General features: G+C 35.3%; 1 protein-coding gene and 1 non-coding gene across 4 annotated transcripts; both read right to left on the reverse strand.

Moving 5' to 3' along the window:
• Positions 1-6,520: 6,520 nt before the first annotated feature.
• Positions 6,521-6,602, reverse strand: TRNAS-UGA. Its single transcript has one exon. It is a non-coding gene; the product is annotated as a tRNA-Ser (tRNA).
• Positions 6,603-7,427: 825 nt separating this feature from the next.
• LOC110030010 (WEB family protein At2g38370-like) lies at positions 7,428-26,926 on the reverse strand. 3 transcript variants are annotated; one of them, XM_020732544.1, is made up of 2 exons: positions 26,564-26,926; positions 7,428-9,104 (listed from the first exon to the last, which is right to left on the reverse strand). In XM_020732544.1, the coding sequence occupies exons 1-2, from the start codon at positions 26,771-26,773 to the stop codon at positions 7,557-7,559; spliced, it is 1,758 nt and encodes a 585-aa protein (XP_020588203.1). In that variant the 5' UTR covers positions 26,774-26,926; the 3' UTR covers positions 7,428-7,556. The 3 variants fall into 3 exon arrangements, with proteins under 3 accessions (XP_020588203.1, XP_020588202.1, XP_020588201.1); XM_020732543.1 differs by having other exon boundaries at positions 7,428-9,107; XM_020732542.1 differs by having other exon boundaries at positions 7,428-9,116.
• Positions 26,927-27,258: the final 332 nt, after the last annotated feature.

The following is a 27,258-nucleotide window of genomic DNA, read 5'->3' on the forward strand; positions in this document are numbered from 1 at the left end:
CAATTTGATATAGGGTTTCTATATATATATATGATCACCTTTTCCCTCTCGTCTACTTCCACTGGGCCAAGAAATCAATTCAAACAAAGATTGAGAGAGACTCAAACAACCAAGGAAGAGTTGAAAATGTTTTCCATCTATATCCAATCCAAAATAATAATCCTCCTTTAGTAATAATGTTTGTTGAATAAAACTTTGGAAAAAGAAGAATTTATATGCGTACCACATAATTCTTACATAATTAAATCTCTAACATATTTATTTCAATATGTCCTTAAATAACATAAGATATTTTGATCACATCAAAAATTAATTCAAATTGATTGAGAGAGGCTTGAGCAATTAAAAAGTGTTGGGATGTTTTCCATCTCTTTCCCACTAACATACCTAAAAATGTGCTACTTTTTTATATACATTTTATGCTCTTTTGTAATGAGATTGCACTTTAATGGCAAGTATTTTGCATGCTTTTGGTTTCATATACAAGAGATAAAGTTTTACAGAAAAAGGAGCAGAAATAGAGCAAAATGGGGTCAAATTGAGTAAAGGAGCCTAAAGTGAACTGGCAACTAGGCACAAACTTCTGGTGTTTAAGCATCAGACCATGTACGTGGAAACAGAGATCCTGGTGCCATTGCATCAGGACTAGCACCTATGCGTCAGACAGTTTTCTCAGGCTTATAAAAAACTGGCGCGCCTAGGCGCCAGAATCAATTTTTTTCTTAAATACAATATATTTGGAAAAATTTTGAAGGGACATCTGAAGTGACTTTTGAGGGATTTTGAGGAATATATGAAGCAGAATTTTCAACATATTCCCCCTGGTATTTTTCAAGAAGCCTCAGAGGACGTAGATAGAAGTAGGAAATGCAGATTTCTACCTTTTATAGAGAGATTAGAGAGGGGATTTGGAGAGATATCTGTAAGGGATTGTATTAGCATTGCATGGATCTGTATGAGACTTTGTTGGAGGGATTTTCATCTTTCTTTAGGAGCAAAAAAACTAATTAATGTGTTCTTCATTATCTTGTTCTTGTTGTAAATGCTTATTTGGTGGATTTTTTTTGATTTAATGAAGCTTTCTGTTGTGCATTACACCTGCTTTGTGAAATAGAATTCTTGTATTTTTATTTTGCAATGAATTGGATGAATGTTTAGGATATTATGATGCATGTTGGAATAGGTTTTTCATATCAAAATGATGATTCTTACTTCATGTTTCATTTACATATTCAATCTGGTCAATTGGTATGTTAAAATTTGTTGTAAACCAAAATGACCCGGGTAGCTTTAACAATTAGGAGGAACCACGTTGAACTTATGGGTGAAGAAAAAGTATTCCTAAGATTCAATGCAATGTTAGGTAGATATTCATTGATGGGTGTAAATTGGTGTTTTTAGGGTGATAGGCTAGATCCTTGGCTTCTAAAGAAGAAACTAGACCTCAACCAAAAGTAAGGTCAACAAGCATTTGCTTTATAAAATAGGAGAGTTACTTGAGAGCAAGTAATAGTGAAGTTTGAGGAAAATGACACGCCGAAAACCATGCTACTTTTTTATATACATTTTATGCTCATTTTTAATGATATTGCACTTTAATGGAAGATATTTTGCGTGTTTTTGGTTTCTGGTATAAGAGATGGAGATTTGGAGAAAAAGGAGTGAAAACAGAGCAAAGCGGAGCCAAATTTAGCAAAGTAGCATAAAGTGAACTGACGTCTAGGCACCAGACCATGTATGTGGAAACAGAAAGCTTGGCGCCTAGGCGCTAGATAGTTATTTCAGGCTTTTAGAAGACTGGCTCCTTGATGATAGAACTAGTTTTTTTTTTTAAATACAATGAATTTGGGCGAATTTTAAAGGGGCATCTGAAGTGACTCTTGGGGGATTTCATGGATTTATTAAGAGGACTTTTCGACATATTCCCCTCTAGAATTTTCCAGGAAGGCCGAGAGGTCGTAGATAGGAGTAGGAAATGTAGATTTCTACAATTTTTTGGAGAGATTGGCGAGGGAATATTGAGAGATATTTGTACATGATTATATTTGCATTGCATGGATCAGTAGAAGACTTTGTTGGAGGGATCTTTATCTTTCTTTAAAAGGAAAAAAACTAAGCACTGTGTTCTTCATTATCTTGTACTTGTTGTAAACACTTATTTTGTCAAATTTCTTTGATTTAATGAAGTTTTATGTTGTGTGTGACACTTACTTTGTACAATATAATTCTTGTACTTTTCTTTTGCAATCAATTGGATGAATGTTTAGGATGTTAGGCAGCATGTTAAAATAGGTTTTTCATATCAAAGTGATGGCTCTTACTTCATGCTTTATTTACATATTCAATCTGACCAATTGGTATGTTAAAATTTGTTGTAACTCATAATGATTCGGGAGGACTATGACTTTAATAACTCGGAGGAACCACATTGAACTTATGAGTGAAGGAAAAGTAGTCCTAAGATTCGAGATATTCGTTGATGGGTGTAAACTGGTGTTTTTAGGGTAAATAGATAGATTCTTACCAATTTGATATAGGGTTTCATACCTTAAATCTAAGATTGAGCCAATTAGAGGGCTATTAGGAGAAGGAGACTTTAGGGTGGCAAGCTAGAAGTTTTGTCATGACAATCTAGTATTTTAAGGAATCGACCCTAGTTTAATTAAGTTACTTTATACACTCAGAAGAGGGTACCTTAGATTTTTGATCCTATCATCACTGTCCATATTAGATTCTAAGCATCATATTCCTAAACATTATCTATATCACCACAAAATAAAGGTAGTTTTTACACCTCAAAAATTTGCCAAACCAATTTATATAGTTATGTTTAAATTTAGATTTAGGTTTGTATTTAGGAGTAGTTGATATAAAAATACCCTTAATCGACATTCCAATCCAAGACCTGATAGTATTAGACTAGAATTAAGCCTAAGGGATTTCTTACCATACTTCTCTATGGGATCGAAACTCTGTGTTTTAAAAGAAAACCTTATATTACTTGAACGATACATATACTTGTGTAAAACCTCAAATGTGTAAGATTTAAATTAAATTCTAAACTCTATAACATATTCATTTTTGCACACTAGCCGATTAAGGAAATTGGGTCAAGTTTTTTGCCAGGAAACTAAATAACTGCATAATTGATGGTCGAGTCACCCACCCACCTTTAATATCATCTTATGATACTAATGTTTGTCAATTAAACATCCCACCATTCCTTTTTGTGGAAAAAATGGGGATTTGCATCATACCATACAATTCTTACATATATACATTCTGCAACATGTACCTTTAAATAGTATCTTATATAACACCTAAATCTATAGAATCACATTAAAATTATCACTATTATTAATTGGCATGTAGGAATATTAACTTATATAACACCTACACTTTTAGCATCCCTTGAAAATCACTAACATTAATTTTATTGAACTAAAACAAATCTTTTCATGCTTAAATTTTGATATAATAATAACACAAAAATGTTATATACAAAAATATAAAAAATTTGATGAAAGATTTCTAAATAAATAAGAACTACAATTTTTTTTTTTTGTAAATTTCTAGCACTTAAAAGTGATGATTGGATTTTGCATAATGTTATTGTTAAAGCATGATAATTAATAAAATGCATTTATGGTTAAGAAAATGAAACATATTTCTTATAGATTTGTTTTTTTTATATTAAGATTAACATTTAGTGTAATGCTTTACATCTCTATCCCATATTTACATACAAATCCTCTTTTGAAAAAAGTCTAGCGTATTTTATAGAAATTGAACGAGTAAGTTTTCGATTTCTATTATCCTAATCTCTTTCTAAAAAACAAAAACAATGTAATCAACGATCATAATTAAGAAAATAAAAATTGAACCAAAATCACCTATATTCATTCAAGCGATTTCGATGGCCACGACATTGCATAAATCTCTCTTGTTACCAATGAGATGCTTCTTAGCTAACTCGAAGGTGTTTTCCTAACAGAAAATTGTCTATGTATATGTTTCACATATATCTAACCACCTTCTACCGTTTTTACTTATAAGTGACCAAAAAAATCAATTCAAAGAGTGATTGAGAGAGACTTGAGCAATTAAAAATGAGTTGCGGATGTTTTCTATCTCTCTCTCTCCCAACCAACTAATTCTCTTCTACTACTAAGGTTTGCCAATTATCATCTATCTCTTTCACCCAAAAAATACTTTGCACATAATTCTTATGTATTTGCATAGTTAATAGCTAAAATTCATCATTAACTTATATAAAACCATAATGTTTAATATCATATTTAAAATACTCAATAATAGTATTTTCTTAGTTAAACACACATTCTCATGTTTATATTTCCATATAATCATACATTAAAAAGTTATAGAAGTAAATGTTAGAATTTAGGTAAAAAAGGATAACAAAAAAATGCAAAATTTAAACCTATGCAACATAAGTTAAATTACTCTTGATTGATGAAACTTACCTCCGAGGTTGAATGCTAATAGGGTATTTATCAATTAAGGGTGTGTTTGGGGCAGCGGGGGGACTTGCGGCGCGGCATCGTGCCGCTACTTTTGCCCGTTTGGGGCTGCGGTGCCGCCGCTGCATCCTGCTGTTTGGTGCGAACGCTGAAAACTTCCTCTTACTTGCGGCCCAGTTTCATCGATCAGCCTTTTTCCCCGTGCCCCCTTCCGCCACAGTAGATCCCGCGAAAGAAGAGGAAGCCACGATCTTCTCCCCTCTCCTCCCCTCTCCTCCGCGACAGAAAATCAGTGTCTCATTTTTCTTCGATATCTTTGGTTTTCAAAGCAAGAGGAAGCAAGCACAACAGTAGCAGAGAAGCGAAGAAGAAGAAAGCTTGGAGAAGAGAGGGGCGATGGCTGTGGGGGAGAAGAGGATTCCTGGGAGGAGGATGAGGACATCAGAACCTAACAACATCCATGGCTGTGCGCAGTTTGGTGATCTCTTCGGCCTCCAGAAATAGTTAGAGGAAATTCCTACTCTTCTCAATGCCAAGAAGGACATTGTAAGCCCTCTTATCACTCTTCATGCTGCTCTCCTTTAGCTCATTTTCCCTCAAGCTCCTTTTTCTTCTCTTCACCCATTTTCTATCATTTAAATATTACTTTCTTGGTGCAGCTTGCGTATTTTTTTTCATTTAGAACTTAATAAAGCTCCTTTATGAACAGTAATTTATATTTTACATTCTTTGAGGCAGCTTTTTAAAGAACAAAGGTGAAAAACAGGAGAAACTATTTACTTTTTATCCAAACAGTCCCTGCTTTTTGTTGTTTATTATTTATATCTTATATTGCATAGAAAGTAGGAACAAAATGAAGCTTTTTATCCTTCGACTATTCTCATTTTCATGTTTACTTCCCATTAATTAAAAAAGAGATCTGAATTATGTCCTGCCTGCTCCAAATTATTTTCAGCACTAAATGTAGAAAAAATGGTTGGAATTTAAGCTCAAGAAACTGACAAGGTTTTGTAAAGATTGAGATGGAATCTAAGAACATGGTAACAAAAATTATTCAACTCCAAGTTCTTTTTTTCTTTTTGGTTATGAATTTGATTTCATTTCAAGGTTGCTGAGAACACAAATCCGCATGTTAAGATCAAAATCCACTTTCAGATTTTCGGACATGTTGTAAGATAGTTGTTTCCCTATATCATCATGACACTATATATAAAAGAGAAATTTTGTTATGTGAAGTAGTTCGACAATAGTTTGATGACTTCATAGACTTGCAATTTGATATAAAATGTATCTTCCTAGATTTGCAATTTGATATATAATGTGTTTGTCACTCTGAAAGACAAGAGGACCTGGTTTCAAAACGTGGCCAGTTTCCCATTAAATGAAAAAAAAATGGCTTTCAATATGTTGATTTAATGGCAATTTGCTTTTTTATTTTTTTTTTTTGTTGGGCCTAGATTCTCTGAAGCCTTGTGATGTGGTGTTATTTGTGGTCCTAGTTTTATTAGGTTTGTAATTTTATTGATTTCTCTTCTTTTTCTTAGCACTTTTTATACTCATTGTTTAGTGAGTAGTGTATCTGAATTTTTATTGTGTTTTAAATTGTGAAACAAAATATGTATCAAATTCTCTCCTCTCAACTACTTGTTAACAAAAGGGAAATTTATATAATAAAAAATATTGGAGCATTTACATACATACTTATAATTTTTTATATTAATATATCTAACATCTAAACTTTAGTTATCCACCACTAAATTCTTCCAAATCACATAAAAAAATATTACTAATTAGATCTTTAAAAGGTGAAATAAATTTTTTTTATACATACATACATATTAAAGTTTAAGTGTAATATTAAAATATATAAACATCGACAAATTTCCGCCATCAGGCAATTGGCTTCCATATTAATAAAAAGTATATAAAAACGAAAGAATATAGTCATGTAGTAGAATGACTAGCCTAAACTACATGCATATTTTAATAATATTTATATTTAAAAATAACAAGTAACAGCATAAGAAGAAGACAAAAATCGTCGACAGCAGGGTTCGAACCTGCGCGGGCGAAGCCCAACAGATTTCAAGTCTGTCTCCTTAACCACTCGGACATATCGACTAATTGTTCTCTGCGATAGCATTTGTACAATAATAATGCATTAACGTCTACCAACCGTCCCACCATCCTGCTAAAACGTTTTATACAAACGGCCTAAAAGAAGCAATGAAATAAATAAATTAATAAATAAAATTTGAATCAAAATATTCAGAGATTCTAAAAAGTTTAAAAAATAAATAAAATAATAAAAAAAAAACAAGGAAGATTTGCATGCATACCACTCAATTCTTATGTATTTGCATATCGAATTTTTAAACTTCAATTTTTGCACTTATAACACCTCACCAATGCATGAAAAGATGTATTTCATTTTTACAAATTAACAGTCATATTTTTTTTTATGTCATAATAAGGATTTGGGTGGTATGAAGGTGAAAAAACAAATTTTTGGGTGTTAGATATGTAAATAAATAGGAATTGGGTGGTATGTATGTAAATGACCCAAAAAACAAGCCAGTTCAATCAATCCAGTCTTACAGAAACTAAAATTATTGTTACCAAACTTAAATTCAGAATCCAAACTTATTATGAAAAGGTCTTACTTAAGTTTAAAGGACAACTAACACTAATCTCATACGAAGTTCCATAAAGATATAACAATACTGCTGCTGAGGTTTATTATGAAGATAAACTACTCCTAGACTTTGTTATAAACTATCATAACGTAGCATCAAATCCTGATGCTGCTTTCTGTCAGCTTTTTTCGGGTATTGTAATTTTTTTTTAAAAAATATGGTATCGTTTTAGTGTAAAAAATAAAACTAGTGCCCTGCAGTTGCATCAAGGATTGATTGAACTGGCTTGTTTTTAGATGCATATTGCTCCTCAAGGAATTGGGTGTACTTAGATGCATATTGTTCCTCACAAAACGTCCAAACTAGTGGAATTTTATACAAATATCCCACAATAAAAGTTCTAGTGTAAAAAATAATAACTGAATACGCTGAAAAAGCTCTAGAAAATTACAAAACTAGTGCCCTGCAGTTGCCTCTGATTCTTCCTGCTCTTGTTTTGATTAGCTAAAATAAGCGAGAGGCACATGAACCCAAACTTTCTCTTCTTTAAAGTAAATTTTGTGCAAGCATTGTTCACATTATTCCTTGAGGGAGACATTAGCTGGTTCCTCTGAGTTAAGAGCTGGCCTAGAGATATCCTATGCCTTCCAATTGTTCTCTCACTGTTCTCTTTTTCATTTTCCTCACTGTCCATCAGCTTGATACTAAGAATTTCACCAATAGACAATCTTCTCGACCTTCCAGTATTGATCAAACTCATACCATTCACATCAAGCATCCTAGTTTCCATTCTACGGCGCACCAAAGTGGAGTTTTTGAATTTGGTGAAGTTTTGGACGGAAGAAATCTTATGTTTCTGCTTAAAAATCCACAAGGGAAAATCTTCGTTAACTGCAAGCTTTCCTCTGCTTGCTACTAACTCTTCTCTCTTCAGTGCTTCTTTCAGCATCACCCTGTTGGATTCAACTTCTGTTGTTGCCTTAGCACAAATACTGTTCTTCGGTTTTAAAATCCATCTGTGTAGAGCTTCTTCAGCTGCTAGCTTTTCACTGTTTGCAGCTTCTTCTCTCTTCTGTGCTTCTTTAAGTGCTTTTCTGCTGGCCCCAACATCAGCTATTGCTTCCTCAACAGTCATATAAAGCTTATGATTTGACTGGCTTGCCTTTCTAACTCGGGCCAGGGCAATCTCAATGGTCTTCTTGGATTTCTCATCAGACAGGCGAGCTTTGGAAACTAGCTCGCTGTATTCTTCAAATGAAAGAGTAATTCTAGAGGGCAGTTTATGTTCATTTTGAGAATCATTAGGAGATAAAGCAGCTTTCTCTGTAAGTAATGCGGCTTCTGCTGCTTCAGCAGCTTTTATACCAATCTTTATCTCCTCTATTTCAGATAGTAGTCTGGCCGCGTCAGCCTTAGCAGCTTCTGCAATCTTTTTAAAACCTTCTTTCTCTAACTGTAGTCTAGTAATCTGATTTGAAGTAATCCCCAAATTTTTGTGATGCTTGCTTTGAGCATCTTCTATAAGTTTCAGTTCTGCTGTGCTTTTTCTTAAATTCTCTTCTAAGAATGAGACCTTGGCGGTATTTAAACGTAAACTTTCATGGGATTTCTCAAGTATGGCTTCCTCCTTGGCTATCATACTCTTTAGCAGTACAATTGAAGCTCGGATGCCAGAAATGCCACAAGTACTACTTGCCAAATTCATCTTTGCCTTCTGTAGTTCCATTAAAATCAAATTTGGAGATCGTCTTGCATGAGTTTTTGGGGCTACCAAACAAGCACGATTTTGGAGGTATTCGTCATCAATATTGAGATGTAGTTTCGGAATGCCCGAATTTAGTCTGTCAGCAACTTGAACGAACTCTGAAGTTTCTTTTGGTAACTTTAGCTTCAGGTCATTTGCAATCTGTTTATTTATTTCTAGTTCCTTCAATACGGCTATCTTCTCCCTTTCTTTTGCAATAAAATCCGTATCAACATTTATTGTCTGCTGCTTGATCTTCATCAGGTTAATATCATAAAGAAAATCATGCTTTTGAGGCAAATAAACCCGCCTCCAACAACATAACAATAGAAATTTATGAAATTCAAATGAAAACGATAGTTTATTCAGAATCTATTCAAATATTCTTCTTTCCAGGATTTCATTAGACATTTTAAGAAATACATTAGGACAATGATGCGGAAACGTGCGTTTAACAAGCTCTCAGGGAAGTAAGTAATTAGACAGACTTAATGAAGAAAATGAACAGACAATGTGCATCTGAAATTTAGAACATCGATCATAAAAAGTAACATTTTGGTAGATTCACATTAATTCAAATTGTATATTGCATAATCTATGATGAGGACTATAAGACTTCTAGTACAAAAGCTTGGAAATTATTTCGATGCTTCGCTGGGTAGACTCAATATCTATATATGAATTACATTGTGAGATATGTAGCAAACTTTTTGTGTGAAAGTTTTGAAATCCATTAGATGGCTTTGTATAAGTTAGTGGATTTGCATTGGGTTGATGGCTATAATTAATGCTTAAAGCCTCAATTAATATAGTAGCATAATATAAATATATAATCTTGAATTTTTTTGTGAGGGAATTGATTTGAGAGAAAAGATGGAAAAAGAAGGAGAAAGAAAGATAAAAAAATCATGTGTTCGATTTCGGGTGTTTGAAGAATGTCTCAACAAAGTTAAGGCACATTTTTAAAGAACTTTAAAGTGTGGTAAGTTTTGGTATTTGTTAATCATCTTGCTTCACTATCTCTCTGGCATTTTTCCTTGGTCTTGAAAAACTTGAGGCCTCTCTTTTCATTGTTGAGGGAAGGTGTGCTTCGAATTTGGGAAAGACGACCGAGGTCCTTTTACTTTACATCATGAAAATCAAGATCAATATGCTTGATGGTTCAAAGAGCATTGATAAACCATTAAACATGAAAAATTTAATTCTCATGACAAATACAAGGATATTACTTTTAAAATAAGAAGAAATGACACATTAAGAGTTATGCATTGAGAAGCAAAAAGCAACATACAGATGAAAATCACAAAGAGAGGTCAGTAAATGCAAGTTGCAAATTGATCTGGTTCTTAATTTGGTAGTGTGGTTTTAGGAACTAATGATGACAAGTGCACATAGCTATGGATTATAAACTCAACTTATTGAAGTCACATTTGTTCTATTTTAGAGATATTTTTCATGTATAAGCAAAATTATGGTAGCAACATTTACATGGAAAACAAAACTATGCACAAGATTTATTGTTATGACATTTTAAAGATGGGGAAATATGATGATGCGATAAATTCATTAGTTGGAGTTGGATGAGCATTAGGAGCATTGAATTTGAGAAAGAATCTAATATTTTTAAATTCGAGAGTCTTGTGAGATATAGATTCTTTGTTGATGCTAATATTCTTAGGTGCATAAGAGTACTTTGATTGTCTCATAGGCAAATAGAATTGGCGAGCTTTATATGTCGTAGAGTGCAACACCAATTGCTGTTGTATTGGGTTTAACAACTTTGGAAAACAATTTAGGAAGAAAAAGAAATTTAGCATCCAGGCTGCACAAAAGATTCTGTAACAAATACTGGCAAGCAAAATTTATGTTGCATAGCCAATCCTGATGTTAGGTAGTCTGAGCAGTCTTTTGTTGCACAATCTCTTTGGAAAAAATCTGTGATATGTGAAGCAATATCTGTTTAAAAATAAGGCAACATATGCTATTTTAGAAAGTCCAACAGAATTAAAATAATAATAACTGGTTAGCCTAGAATTCTAGGCAAGGTCAAAATAAATCAACTGAAAGGTCTTCCCGAGATTTATAAGGGATTGAAAGAGAAATATATTTTTTTATGGTTTTAAATTGCTCAATTAGAAATATTCCTCAACGCAGATTAAATAAAAGGCAATGAATCTTCACCTCATGCTTGTCAAATGAGGTGTATGACTATAGGGGGTGAGCTACGTTCAGCGCAATTTTGAATAGGGAAAGTCTAAAAAGTTAGCTTTAGCTAATTTTGGAGTTTTAAGTTATAAACTTTAAACATAAACATAAACCTATTTACTAGGCCTAAACCAAACCAAATTTGAGAAGAACCGCATGGCTTCAAAATTATCTAAATTGCACAAGACCCTCACACCCACACTCGATCCAACTGCTCCGTCGATTGATGTTGCACGATCACAATTGCTGCATTGCCATTGCTGTGCCTCCATTTCTATTCCATCATGGTTTTCCGACAACTCCCTTCTTGTTATTAGTAAACCATCTACTTGTTTCTAGTATGAGAGATGAGAGAACAAAAGTAATTACAACGATGATTCTAATGAAGACCGTCTAAGTGATCACAGTGGAAGAGATTTTTGAATTAAAAATTTATCACCTTGGTCTACTAGTTTATCTTGAATCAGATATTGAAAAAACTTTATTTTTCGTGTTACTAACGGCATTTTATGAATTTTAATGATCTTTAGCTTTTTATGATCTTACTTTGATGTCTCACTTTGATGTTAGTATATTACTTATTATTTTATATTTTTTAGTAGTTTAATGATTTAAATATGAGTCTTATACCTCAACCACCTTGAGGCTTACATCTCTCCTCAAAAATAAGAAATGTCTCAAAACCCAATTGTACAATTCCAAACATCAATATTTTCCAAATTATATGGTAGAAACAATTTGCACATCTTTTTTAACGAGGGCTAATAATTTTTTAGCCACCATATTAATATTTGTTTTAAAGGTGTCAATATTGGACCCAACATGAAAACATGACTTGAATATGACAGGAAAAATTCAAATTTGGATCAAATAATAGAAGATTTAAGTTAGGTCCACATCAGTTCAATTGACTTAAAAAAAGTCAGGTTTGGGTTGTCACAGGTGGAACTTAAATATTTATTTTTCATTTTCTAATTGAATAATAATATTTTTCTACGTTGTTATGCCACAATTGAGTGGCACTAACCAAACAAAAATTCAATATGTTTTGCATTAGATTAATTTCGTGTTTAGGCTTGTTTGAGTAGACCTACAGGTTGAAGATTTTTTATTTGTTTAATAAATGGGTCAAGCTTGAGATGACTATATCTATCACAACCTGATCAAAAGCTTGAAATTAACCAAGACAAGAACAGACAGTCAGACGGTGAAAATTAAAATTTTCTACATTTATTTTCTATAACTAACTTTTAACAAATGAAATTGTCACAATAAGAAATAAATTAAAGTAATACTGTTAAATATACCTCATTTCTGATTGTCTACATCTTCTATAAATATTTCTTCTTCTATTGTTAATCTTTTAATCAAATAGTTAAACCTGAAATTTTAGTTTAAAATAATAATGATCTAATTATAGTCAGTGAATACTCATACTCCTAAACTATAATAACACAATGAAAATGGAACTAATATGCATACCAATTAAATTTTATGTAGATCAATCATAGAGCATTTGAAGGTTCGTACTATCTAATATAATCATTAAAAGTGATTCTAAATATTAATTATCTTATTATATCATTTTCAAATCAATATATTTTTAATGGGCACACAACCTTCTAATTAAGACACCTCAATATCAATATCTTTTTTCATTTACGTGTACGGGTACTTTAGCGTTCTCACGCTAGTAGCATAAATGGGTGAACTTCATCATAGTCAAACATGCACAAAGAAACATATTATAAAGCCTTTATTTACATTCTAAATATCATCTAATATATTTATTTTATAATATGCATATATAGTAAATAAGTATAGCTATGCAAATCATTCCTATTCATCTATAGATGATCAATTTGAATGATAAGACAAAATAATCATATTTTAATTGCAGTATGAAGGTCCTGACTAATGCCATTCTAATATGGTGATTTAGAATAAGTATAGCATTATTACGAAAATTTAGAAGTAAAAGTACTTACACTGCTGAATTAGTTTGAAATCCAATCTTTTTATTCCAACTTTGCTTCTTTTAGATAAACATCTATTAAAAAAATTATAATAATTAATTATATACTCAGTTGATCTTTATTTATGTTTGTCTATATTTAATACTAACATCCCCTTACTATTATTTGTTTAGATAAATTTCACTTAATTATTGATTATAATAAACTATATTTATTTATATTTAAAAATTCTTTAATTTCTATACTTATTGTGTTCATTTATTATTATAATTATCAATATTAACACATAAATATATCAAACCTCTCAACCTTCGATTTTGTCCTCATTGCTCCCAAATCACGCTCATGGCTTCGCACCAAACCGCAGAACCGCAAAGGAAGATATGGCAAGAGAAGGTCTGCTCGACCACAAACTTCTCGGTTCACCCTAATCGGTTCTCTCCACGCGAGCCCCTCTCCTGAAAGCCAAGCCGCTTGATTCAACTCTACACTCACACGCAAGAGCTCGTTCCTCTTTTCTTCCCTTTTTCTTCTTCTTCTCCTTCTTCCTTCACTCGGCTGGAGCACGATTTCCCTTGACAGAAACTTACAGGGGCTTGGATTCCCTCCTTTCACACACAAAAAACCTCAATCTTCTTCCTAACCATCAACAAAGCATGAAGGTGAGCCGCTCGCCTCCTTCCTTCCGTTTGCTGCTCGTGGCAGTTGATAGAGCCACTTGCCTCCTTCTGCTTCTTCCTTTGCTTTCTCTTACACTCTCGCTCTCACTCCTCTCCTCTCTTGCTCACTCACTCGCACTTTGTCTCTCGCTTGGCTTGTTTCTTAAGCTCGAATGAAATGTGGGAATAAATCCTTTGTTTTGACTTTCCAAGAGCATCACATCTGTTTTGAACTGGTAATATGAGGCGGTGATTAAATTTTATTTTATTACAATTATTATTTTATTTTTTCCGGTTATAACAATCTCCCCTTAATATAAAAATTCGCCTTAAAATTTATAAGTATATAAACATGAGTCATAGCTCAAGCCTCAAATCACTTCTCATTAGGCAGGAAACTCTACCTTCTTCTTAAATTTTTAAAAAGTTTAAGTCTATGGCAAATACAAGAAAAATAATAGTTTATTACTAGATAACTCATCTAAGTTCCCCCAATAAAAAGAAAAACTAAGTTCCCCCAATAACATTACATCTATAAAGCAAGGTAACATAACATCAACACAACAGACATCCTCTGAAAAAGAAATACACTTGAATGATACCCCTATAATATGTGATAAAACATAACACTCATAAACTATTAGTAGCATCAATTTCAGTAGCAGGTTTTTTAGGCACTCACTACTAAGGGAATAAATTTGAGGTCAAATAGGTTGTCTTAGTTAACGTTGAGTGAGAGCTGAAACTGTAGCCTACCCGCAGTCATTTGTGAAGGAGCTCCAACTAAATGTTGTTCTAATGAGATTTTCTAACCAAGTATAATATCTAGCTATGTGACCAGACCGAAGACACCAATAATAAGCATACGAGCTCATCAAACATTCACTTTTATGCTATTTTTCACATTAGACCCAAGTGATTATATTACTTAGAGAAGTGCCACCACTAAATCTATAAAAACTAAACTTGAGCTTCTTCCCATTGAATCCTTCTAATTGATCACATGCTCTCCTCCATCAATATTCTTTCTCTTGTGTGTCTCCTTACACTTCTGAATAATCTGAAAAATCAATCTTTAATCGTTTGACCCGCTCAACTAACACTGAGTAGTCATCAATCCTCAAAGGCAACAACGGCTGCCTGATCGAATCCTTTATTTTAGAAAGGAATCTATAGCATTTCTCTGTTACAGTAGCTATCAACTGTAATGCATACCTCGATGGTGCAATAAACTCTACCGCATACTGCATAACTGTCTTCCCTCCTTGCACCCACTTGATGAATTTGTCCTACATCTATTTTTTAGAGGTTAGGGGCACAAAACATTCTCTAAAAAGCTCCAAAAAATTTTCTCAACTTACCATCATGTTGAGTATATCCCCTAACCTGTCCTGATGTTGCCCACGCCACAACACTTTGGCTTCTCAATCCAACATAAATATAGCCAACAAGACTCTTTTTTCATTCGGACATGTCATTCTGTCTATTATCTATTTTATCCGCACCAACTAGTTCTCAGCTTGAATCGGATCTACAGTTTGGTTGAATAAAGTTGGACACAGATCTTGAAATATCTTTAAATACTTATCCACAACAATTGTATCACTACAACCAAGCTATGGTCTGGTGCGATGTTGTTTCAATGGACGTCTGCCACATTCTACTGAGTAGGCCTAAGCAGTTCAACCGCAAGACTCGGTATGACGGTTTCAAGAATACATACTCCTTTAAAAAGGATGGAAAATGCATTGTGTTGTTAGCTATTGGATGCAACAGGCAGAGGCGATACAGAGGAAGCATTAGTTCCATTGGCCACCTTCATGCAGTCAGTTCGGCATGCTCTAGTGGCACTGACATTAGTCCTCCCAAAGGGAGCTAGGGAATACAAAAGATACCAACACTCCTAAAACCACTACAACAGGACTTCCAGAATGTGATGATCGACAATCTTCCGAAGGGATTGTCACCATCAAAGGATATTCAACACGCCGTAGATCTTATACTAGGATCAATATTGTCGAATCGGCCCGCCTACAGATTGAGACATGCAGAGTACGAAGAGTTACAATGACATGTACATGATCTCATTGCAAAAGGGTTAGTCAGAGAGAGTATTAGTCCGTGTACTAATCCTGCTTCGATGGTGCTCAAGAAGGACGGGTTGTGGCAGCATGCATCAACAGTAGGGCCAGATGACTATCAAATACCGGTTTCTCATAACTCCTCAGGTCGATCTCTTATATTAGTTATACATAGCCGTAATCTTTTATAAGATCGACTTACGCAGTGATACCGCCAGATACAGTGAAGCCAGAAGACGAGTGGAAAACTACTTTCAAGACACGAGATTGTCTATACGAGTGGAAATTTATGCCCTTTAGCTTGTCAAACAAGCCCAACACTTTTATGAGGTTGATGAATCAGATATTTCGTGCCCACATAGGGAAATTTGTAGTGGTCTATTCGATGACATTCTGGTATACAACTGATTTGAGGAGCACTTACAACACCTGAGGGAAGTGTTTGAGGGATTGCGAGCAAAAAAACTAGATGTCAATCGGAAGAAGTGCCACTTCACGACGGACCAGAAATGTTTTTTGGGTTACATCATGTCTAGTACATGCATCCAGATGGACCTTGCAAAGATCGATGCCATTATAAGTTGGACCACACCATAAATATTCACTGAGGTAAGATTGTTCCTAAAGCTAGCATCATTTAACAGGCGATTCATTAGGAATTTTAGCACTATCACCGCCCCTCTGACGAAGCTTTTGAAAGGAAAAGAGTTCACTTGGACATTTGAAGCTCAAACCAGCTTCGATACCCTGAAAGAGAAGGTGGCTCGGACGTTAGTTCTAGCATTACCAGAATTCGACCAACAGTTCGAGGTAGAGTGTGATGCATCCGACGTGAAAATAGGGTTAGTGCTGAGCCAAGGGGGTCGCCCCATCTCCTTTTTCAGTGAAAAGCTGAATGATTCTAGAAGGAAGTACTCAACATACGATAATGAGTTTTATGTTATTGTAAGAGCTTTGGAGCACTAAAGCCATTATCTGCTGACGACAAAGTTCACGCGGTTTACAGATCACGAAGCCTTGAAATTCCTAAACAACCAGAAGAAATTAAAAAGTGTGCCACTTGGGTGGGGTTTTTAGCATCGTTCCAATTTATGTTTAAGCATAAGACATGGAGCCATAACTGCATAGCAGACCCACTGAGTCGTCATCACCTGTTGATCATGTCAATGTGAGCTTGAGTTGTGAGGTTTGAGATAGTGAAGGACTTGTATGAGGCAGACGAAAAATTCAAGGAGATCTAGGAGCGATGTCAGGGGAAGCCTGCTGAGCAGTACTATAGATTCGATAGGTACATGATCAACCAGAGTAATTTGTGCATTCCCAGGTGTTCGTTGAGGGAGGCTATTATTTATGAGAGCCATAGTGGAGGATTGACAAAACATTTTGGCAGGGACAAGACTCTCTCACACTAGTGAGAGAGTGCTTGTTTTGGATTCTACTGACGAGAGCTTTGGAGTGATACGTCAAATAGTGCAGAATTTGTTATATGATAAAGACAAGAGAGCAAAATGCTTGGTTTTACCCTCCATTACCAATACCGAAGGCACCGTGGGTAGATGTTAGCATGATCTTCGTATTGGGTCTCCCGAGGATGGAGAGGAACAGGGGCTCGTGATGATTGTGGTGTACCAATTATCGAAGATGGTGCATTTTGTACCTTACCACTAGAAATTGGACGAATCTCATGTGTCGATTTGTATTTCAGAGAGATCGTGAGATTGCATGGAATTCCTAGGACCATCACCTCCGATAAAGACATTAAATTTATGAGCCACTTTTGGAGGACCTTGTGGTTGAAGTTAGACACCAAACTCCAATTCAGTTCAACAGCTCATCCACAAACAGACGGTCAGTCGGAGATAGTAAATAGGAGCCTAGGAAACTATTTGAGTTGCTTCATGGGAAACAAACATTAAGCAGTGGGATCTAATTCTAGCACAAGCTGAGTTTGCACATAGATTTGTATGTCAGATTACATAATGCACTCAGTTCGAGATTGCGCACAAGCACAACTCGCTCAAGCCACTTAAGTTGTTGCCACTCCTATCGACATGAGAGATCAGCGACGATACTAAAAAATGGGTTCATGAGATTCAAAAACTCCATGAGAAGGTTGCAAAAAGAGATTATTAAGCAAAACTACAAATATCGGGCTTAGACAAATAAGTCCAAGAAAAAGTGACATTTCAAAAAGACCTCATGTGGATTTGGCTAAAGAGGGAGAGATTTCTAGTAAGGGCATTTGGGAAACTCAAGCCCAGAATAGATGGAACTTTCAGAATACTTCAGAAGATAAATGACGACGCCTACAAGATCGACTTGCTAAAGGACTATAATGCGTCCGTTATGTTCAATGTCGCAGAACTAAAATCGTACTTTGAGGAACCAAAAGCTTCGACGAATGGGGTCGAAGTTTCCCCAAACCCGGGAGACTGACGCAGGGTTGATTGGCCGATTGAACCGACCAAAACAGGGTCTCATTCCATCAGAAGGCCAGACTGGTCATGCATGGGGTGGGAATTACGATGCCACGGATTTTGTGGTGCGTTGCAAATATTTTTCAATGTTACAATACACACACGACAACACAAATAGTAAATATACACTTCAATCCCAATAAAAATAATTCAGTTTAAATAGTTTTTTCTTTTAAAATCTTTAAGCTGTCAAACCGTAATAATAACGCAAGTATACGTATCGCTCAAGTAATAAAGAGTTCTATTGGAGTCTTGAGTATGGATCCTACAGGGAGTTGGAAATTCTTATGGTTATAACGTCAAACACAATATTCAATCTATAAAACTTAAGTACGCTAAACAAATATAAAGTAAATTTATTGCATGTTAAATGAAATGCAATTAAAAAACTAAATTAACTAAACAAATTGCTAAACTTCAAAAATAAACTTATAAAGACTAAACAAACTTTCGTAACGAAGAGTTTAAATTTAAGAAAGCATCATTCATCTTTACAATGAGTTTATGAATTATGAAGTAATTAAAATAATTTAAAATACATATAAAATTGTATTGTGTTAAATATGAATGATCTTATTCTTTACACTCTGAGTGTGCATAAAGAACATTGATTAATTCAGAGTTTGGTCCCTAAATCCATGGTTAGGTTAAGATGATACTAACTGCCACTTCAGAGCTCTCACTTCTCTCTCCCCTGAGGGCTAATAATTTCACTTTAGTTTCTAAGCAACTGGACCAAATTGGGGATTTTAATCCGTCACCTCAAAATCTCCAATTCTGCATCTATCAAAATATATTTCCCTATTTATTTGCGCGCAACCCCATGGACTACATTCTTACCCATAAAATTGAATGTGACTCTTACCTTGTTACAGAAAGCATAACCCTTTCGGATCTTATGTTTCTCAACAAATTTTAACATTTCAATTGGTCAGATCGAAAAATAAATGAAGATCAGAGTTTGAATCATCATAATTTATTGACATTTAAAATCTTATACAGCAAAATTAATTATTCACAAAACTATATCTCATTATAGGGAGAGAGATAAAGAAGACTACTCAGAATTCATGAGAATGATATGACAAAACATAGATTTTATACATTAAAATAAATTTACAAAATAAAGAAATTAAAGAACACAACTTATCTAACACTCATTCTCAAGCAAATCCCTCGAAGTTCCTTTTAAGCACTTTCTCTTTTTACAATCACCACACTCTTACAATCACACTCAATTCTCTCTTAGAAATGTAATGAAGAAGAAATCTCTCACATTCTCTCTCCTCTTACAACTCTAGAAGAAAATCCTCTGTTCTCCCAAAACTTCTCTCTCACGCCAACCTCTTCTCTTTAAACCTCTCTCCCCCCTTTCTTCACTAGACTCCTCCCTTTTTTAACTAGGGCTAGCCTTTATTTCAAGAGAATTCAAAATTCCTTTTTTTCCCTAAAGACACCTCTTCACACCAAAAGACAAGTCCCTTCATTCAAGAGCCTTTCCAAAGTATCTAGATGTATTGAATCACTCCATGGGGTGTTTGAATTGATCGAAGCCTTCAAAAACCGCTCAAAAATAGTCACTAACCGCCTTAATTCGTCTTTGGCGCTTCTGGCACCAGCCTACTGAAGTCCTCGTTGTTTTGGATTCTGGCGCTTCTAGCGCCGCTTCTCTGTAAAATGGCGCTTCTGGCGCCAGCTCTCTAGAAAATGACGCCTCTGGCTCTAAGATGCTGAAATGCTCCGTTTTAACTCCAGATTTCTTCATTTTTGCTCCAATTACCTAAAATCGATATACCTGCAATAAAACATAAAAATACCCTTCTTTAAAGTATAATATCATCAAAATTAAGCATAAAATGTATATATAAAATTGCACATTATTTTGGTGCATCAAATTACCACCCTTTTCCCCCATCTTTTTTTCATTTCTTGTCTATCTATTTCTATTTATATGCGTGTTTGCTGAGTTTAGAGTTAGATTATGTTCTATTTATTTCAGAATTCTGTCTGGAGGCCTTTTCCTCTTGTTAGGGTTGGATCCGAGGACAGGTGATGCTGCATGGTGGTGTTTATTCTCTCTGATTCCCTTCCCTGCTTCCCCTCCTTCCTTGATCCTTGTCGTCGGCCCAGCCCTCTTTCTTCTCTGCTCCTTGCCGTCGACCCAGCCTTCTCTTTTTTCTCTACAGCTTAGCTGCCAGCCCACACCCTAACCGACCCGTTCCTTGCCGCCAACCACCCCTTCTTTGCCTGCAGCCCAACCACGATCCCCTACCCAGCCGGCCTGCTCCAAACCACCAGCTTTTCCCTCCTACACTCCCAAATTCAGCCGCATACCTTCCTGTTCCACCCTCTCCCTCTGTTCTAGCCGACAACACACCCTACACACCTCTACACTGGCCCTTGATGTCTCCTACCCTTTATCCCTCAACAACTTCTACACCACCACTGTCCCCGGATGTTCTTACGCAGCTTTCGCCAGATATTGTTATTTTTTGGTTCTCATTTCTGTTTTGAAGTCGAGATTGCAACCCTACTCACTTGCTTAATGAAATTTGCTTCTGTTATTTTGGATTTAGTTATCTCTGGGATCAGTTTGATTCAATGGTGTGTGGTTTAACATTAAAGTTGGTTTCTCATTACACATAACCAAATAATGATTAAAAATTTCAAAACATATTTTCTACCTTAAAGCAACCGGTGAGCACTAACAAGTACCTATAATGCAGTACAACAAAGGGGAGAAGGCAAAACCTCAAGGATTTAAACATCACCACTTTTATCATTTGCCTCATCCCAATGATTTGGGGTCAGTTTTATCAATCTTTTTTTATTATTTATTATTTAATTTTATTTTTTAATGATGTTTATTATATTTGATGGTATTTGAATGGTTTATGGTTCAAAATTAATGTTGGTATCTTACTACATACAGCCAAACAATGAATCTAACAAACTCCAATTTTTTCTAAAACATATCTTTCTATGTTAAAACAACCAAATGAGTGCTAAAAAGCATTTATAATCCATAACGAGGTTGGGAAATCAAAAACTCAAGAACATACATTTAACATAACCATCATTATCATTAGCCACATTCCAACCTTGTGAGGCCAACTTTATGAATCACCATTTTTTATTTATTACATCAAGTGTTTCATAAGATGTTAATTCTTTCTACAATATTTTTCTAGCAACTTTTATTTATGCCACCTTAGATATAACAATTTTCCTTCCTAATCTTATATATGGTGCATTTTATATCTTTTGTCGTACAACTTCAAACAACACAAGTTTGTTATTACTAATCGGATCATTTATCTAATATATGATGGGATGGAATCTTATATACTTCCAGGCCTTCGATCAATGAAAAATCAAAACCACACAGCGGAATAGGGTCATGCCGATTCAAAAAATTCGGAACAAAAAATATTGAACAAAAGCACAACAAACAATCTCAAAAAAAGTTCGCCCAGATTTTATATGAAAAACTCGAGAATGGAAAAAATCACGAAAATACCACTAGAAATCTCAGCAATGAAGAATTAGAAATGCACAGAGATACACACTCATTTCTCCTCTCTACAATAAATAGAATTTACACAAATTTGTTCCAAACCATTCTCTTGGTCTTACATGAGAAATCCTTGCTTCAAAATTCTCCTCCTGACAATTCACCTCAAGAAACATCGCGCACAAAAGTCGTAACCTTCGTCGCTTGAATCAAAAGCTTTAAAACAAATCAGAAGAGAGAACCAAACTTGGCACGACCACTCCTGGGCATAGGAGTATCACACACTTTGGAACCGGGTGCACAAGTGCTTGAAATGCAGCGTGGGAGGGATGTTGACCACAGTGCGGGTACACCATATGGGCAAGGATGACTAGCGTTCTCTGTCTGCAGGCACGGGTGTGTAGCACCATAAGCTTTCCTTAGTGCTCCTTATTGTTGCCTGCCACATGGAGACTGATTTGCACCCCAATATCTCTTCACCATATATGCATCTTCATCTGTAACATCTTCATAGTCACGTACCATGGTGTGGCTCAACTTCGGTCTGAACCTCTATGGACTTCAACTGAAGCCAAACATAGCTCTAGTTTCTCGATAATCACCACATCCGCATAATTCTGAGCTCTGTGTATCTTCTCCAAGAATAATTGCCCATCTTCTAGGCGAGAGTATATAAAGTGATACCTCAATTGAATGTGTTTTGTTCTAGCACTAAAAACAATATTTTTAGCAAGATAAATCACACTTATAATGTTACTATGAAGCTTTCCAATCCACTGCTCCTTGCACAATTTTCTCATAAAGCTCCATAGATAAATCATATCATTGCTAGCCTCAGTAATAGCAATGCATTCGGCATCACTAGTTAAAAGTGCAACAATCTTCTGCAGATTGAAGACCAAACTCACTATTGTGCTCTCCAAAATAAAAATATACCATGCTAAACTTCTACCATACAAATCTCATGCCATATTTGAATCAAAATATCTCTATAGAATGATCCTAATACTTTTATATCAAAGTGTACGGTTGATTGTTTCTCTCAAATACCCGAGTATTGACTTCACTATCTCCTAATAATTTCTGTCTAGATTACCCATGTACCTGTTGATTACTCCCATTGCATATATAATATTTGGTATGATACGAATCATAACATACATCATACTTCCAACTACTAAAGCATACGGAGTTCTCCCCATTCGTGCTTGCTCTGTTTTAAATTTAGGCGATAGCTTCTTAGATAGTTTGAAGTGACTACATAAGAGAGTGCAAACTGGCTTTGTCTCACTCATGTTGAACTTCAATGAGATCTTCTCAAGATATTATTCCTGAGACAGCTTTAGCATATACGAATCATAACATACATCATACTTCCAACTACTAAAGCATACGGAGTTCTCCCCATTCGTGCTTGCTCTGTTTTAAATTTAGGCGATAGCTTCTTAGATAGTTTGAAGTGACTACATAAGAGAGTGCAAACTGGCTTTGTCTCACTCATGTTGAACTTCAATGAGATCTTCTCAAGATATTATTCCTGAGACAGCTTTAGCATATACGAATCATAACATACATCATACTTCCAACTACTAAAGCATACGGAGTTAGACGTAAATCCTTCAACTCGAACTTACTTGATAATTGCTTCTTTAAATCCCTAATACTCTCCATTGTACCCTATAATTAGCAGATTATCCACATAGAAAAGAAGCAATATATAACAATTACTAAAATATTTGATTAAGTAACAGCAGTCTGTCTGACACTTCATGCACCCACTGTCTGACATGAACCTTTCAAACCTCTTGTACCACTACCATGGGGCCTACTTCAAGTCATAGAGGCTCTTCTTCAACCTACAAACCAAAACTTCTTTCCTTGGAAGCTTGTAACCCTGCGGTTGCACTATGTATAATTCCTCCTCCAGATCTTAATGCAAGAAAGATGTTTTACATCCATCTACTCCAAATGTAGATCTTCCTCTACTAATAGGCTCAACACAACTCTTCACCACTGGAGAAAAAGCTTTGTGTATCCCTTAACAATAAACATTATCTTGTGGTGTATGCTATTATCTGACTCATCTTTCATCCTATAGACACACTTGTTTTGTAGTACCTTTTGCCATCTAGTAACACTGTGAAATCTCAAGTCTGGTTTGACTTCAATGACTGTGTTTTATCATCCATGACAAACTCTCACTCCCTTAAATTTTTAAATTGAGTAGCCTCCTCAAAGCACTTTGGTTCATCACTATTAGTTAACATTAAATAGTATAACAATAGAAAATACCTGTATACCGAACGTATCACTGTGTTGGACTTCCTGAATTCAGTAGTAGGTGACTGAGGAACTTTTTGTTCTCTATCGAATTGAACACTTGTTCTTTCTCCACCCTCCTGATCACCAATGTCTTATATCTCAATATACTTGAACTCTTTTAAAGTAACTAACGAAAAATCATGAGTTTTGTTCCTATCATTGTATATCTTCATTTCATTGAGTGATATTACTACTCCTAATGAATTTTTTATTCAGATAGCCCTAAAGCTTGTACCCAAACTCATCCTAGCTATATCCAATGAAGGTGAATTGACAGATTTCGAGTCAAACTTATTCCTGGACTCTGCATTGACATGAAAATAAGCATAATACCCAAATACTTTTAGATAAAGAAAGTTTCTTCTGCTTACCATATATACAATCTTCACAGATATTCAAATATATTGATTTCAAACCCTGAAGATTATTTTTAGAGAATAAATACTTCATACATTTCTCGTTCATAAGACCAAGCTTTAGGTGTCACAGACTTGCAGACACCTTAGTTCCAACCACATCAATGAAATTTGACATTTCATTGATCAGAAAAAAAGAGCTTTCGATGTTGCCTAAGCCATCACCATTGCTCATAGTTACCTTTCTCAAATCACCTGCGAAAGTAGCCCCGAACTCTGACTTTATCAACTATCTCACAGATATGAAATTTTTCTTCAAACTTAGAATATGTTTTAGTAAGAGAAATTCCTTTCATGTCCTCCACCATCTTTTCTTGAAGCATTACAGTCCTTCTTGAAATTTTTTTCTTTCCTTAGTTCTAGCATTCTCCTATACCATTTTCTCCGCTTGACCTATATTTTCCTCTTCTAGACTTGAATATGAAGATGTCGATATTCCTTTCCAAATTTCTTCCTTTGTTTTCAGCATTCAATGCAGGACTAGAAGATTTGCTATTTGCTGCCCTTTTGCAAACATCTTCATTCAACACCCATTTCACAATATCAACGAAGTTTAATTTCAAATTTTTTAAAGAGTTACTCACTGTCGTGACTAATCCATCCCAGCTGTCCAACAATGAAGAAAGAATAAACAGTGCTCTAACATAAACATCAAATTTTCTCCCTAGAGAACACAAATTACTCTTAACAGTGTTGAAAATTTTCATATGTTCTCATACTGAATTATCTTCCGCCAAATAATTGTCTTCATAAAAAAAAAATCTTATTTGAAGCAAAATATTTTTCTTACATCTTTGTAAATGTCACCATGAGATCTAACAAAATTTTCTTATTCACTGTATTGAACGCAACTAACAAAAAAGTGATAAACAAATCAAATCTAAGGTTGTTCGATCTATAATCTTCAATCACTCAATAGTCATAAACTGAGGCTTCTTGGTGATTCCTTACAATGATAGATATAGTTTTTTCTGATCCAACAAACCCTCCACTTTCATTGTCTAGAATGTAAAATTCGATCCACTGAACTTCTCTACTTTGTGCATTGTTTTGTTTGTCATTGCTCCCACTCGAATCAAAGCACCTCAGCTCTGATAGCATTTGTTGGAATGAAATTTCATGTATTTATGGAGCTTCAATGAATTAGAAATCAAAACTAAACAGTGAAATGGGATCACACCGATTTAAGAAATCCAGAACAAAATAAAAAATTGAATAGAAGCATAACAAAAAATCCAAAAAAAAAAAACACACCAAGATTTTACGTGTAAATGTAAAAACTCCAAAACGAAAAAAAAAACCATGAAGCTACACAACTAAAAATTTAAACTATGAAGAACTAGAAATGTACACAGATACACACTGAGATCTCTTCTCTACAATAAGTAGAAGTTAAGAAAATTTGCTCCAAAATTTGCTCTCAATTTTACAAGAGAAATGCCTCGCTCCGAAATCCTCCTTCCGACAATCACCTTCACGAGAGAACTAGTCAAGAAACACCGCTCGGGAGGGTCACAACCTTCTTCCTTTGAATCAAAAGTTTTAAACAAAATCAGGAGAGAACCACATCTGGTGCGCGGGAGTGTCGCACTCTCTAGAACAGGGCGCATAGGCGTCCGAAATGCGGCATGGGGCCATTATAGACCCCGGCGCGAGCGTACCGCATATGGAGAAGAGCATTCTGTGCTCTCGGTCTGCAGACGCGGGGGTGCCGTCTAGGTGCGAGTGCGCCACGCCACAAACTTCTCATAGTTGCTCTCTGCTACTGCCGACTCCATACACAACAATAAAATCATTCTTTAAAAAATCTTTTTTTTCTACTTTTATCAGACATTCATCTAAATATTTTCAATGCTATCAAAATTTAGCTATTAAAATCTTTTCTACTGCCCAATATTGAGATTCATATCACCTAATTACAATTTTGCCAAATTTATTGATAAATCTTCATAATTTCCTCTTCATGATAAAATGAAAAACCCAAACACAAAATACCAACCATTAATAAGTTGTAAATGTAAAAATGGTCCAAACAAAATGGAAAGCCCATACCTGATGAGGCTCTAGCTCCTTTAGCTGCGGACTCCAAATTGCACTCGCTCCATAACATCCCATGGAGGCCACGGACGAGCCTATCACAGCTCTTCGCGTCATCATTGGGCCCTTCGCCCGAACATGAGAAGCTGGTGGCTCTGCCCCGGCGCCTCCCGTCTCCATTGACATGACATTTAGGGTTTCTAACATTGAACCCGCCTCTCGCATTCACTTCTAAAAGTCTTATGAGAGCTTTGTGTGTAAAGTGCGCTTGGCGACATCGAGTTTTTGCTGTTTTGCAGAGCTCCGGGAAGAGCGATGGGGCAGGGGACTGGAGGGATCTTTTGGAATTTTGTGCACTTAAGGCAGAGAGATCATGCAATTAAGGGCAGGCAGCTTAAAACTGCGGCAGCGTTTTTGAAAACGCCGCTTTCATATTTGATTAACACGTTTTGGCTGCGTTTTTCCAAACGCAATTTACAGCGTTTTATTTTTTCTATTAGACGCGGATCCAACGTTCGACCGAAGTATTTCCGCACTGCCCTCGAACCCGATCTGCCGAAGGAAGCTGCTGCTCTCTGTCGAGGAAGTCGGAGGCCCGCTGCTCTCTGCCGAAGGAAGTCGGAGGTGGCGCTACGTCCGTTCTCAGCACTGTGTCGGTTCCTTCTTTCCCCCGATCCCGATCCATTCAATTCATTCGCGAAGCCCTTCCC

This window comes from Phalaenopsis equestris, unplaced genomic scaffold (assembly GCF_001263595.1).
Source record: "Phalaenopsis equestris unplaced genomic scaffold, ASM126359v1 Scaffold000629, whole genome shotgun sequence".
Taxonomy (NCBI): Eukaryota; Viridiplantae; Streptophyta; class Magnoliopsida; order Asparagales; family Orchidaceae; genus Phalaenopsis; species Phalaenopsis equestris.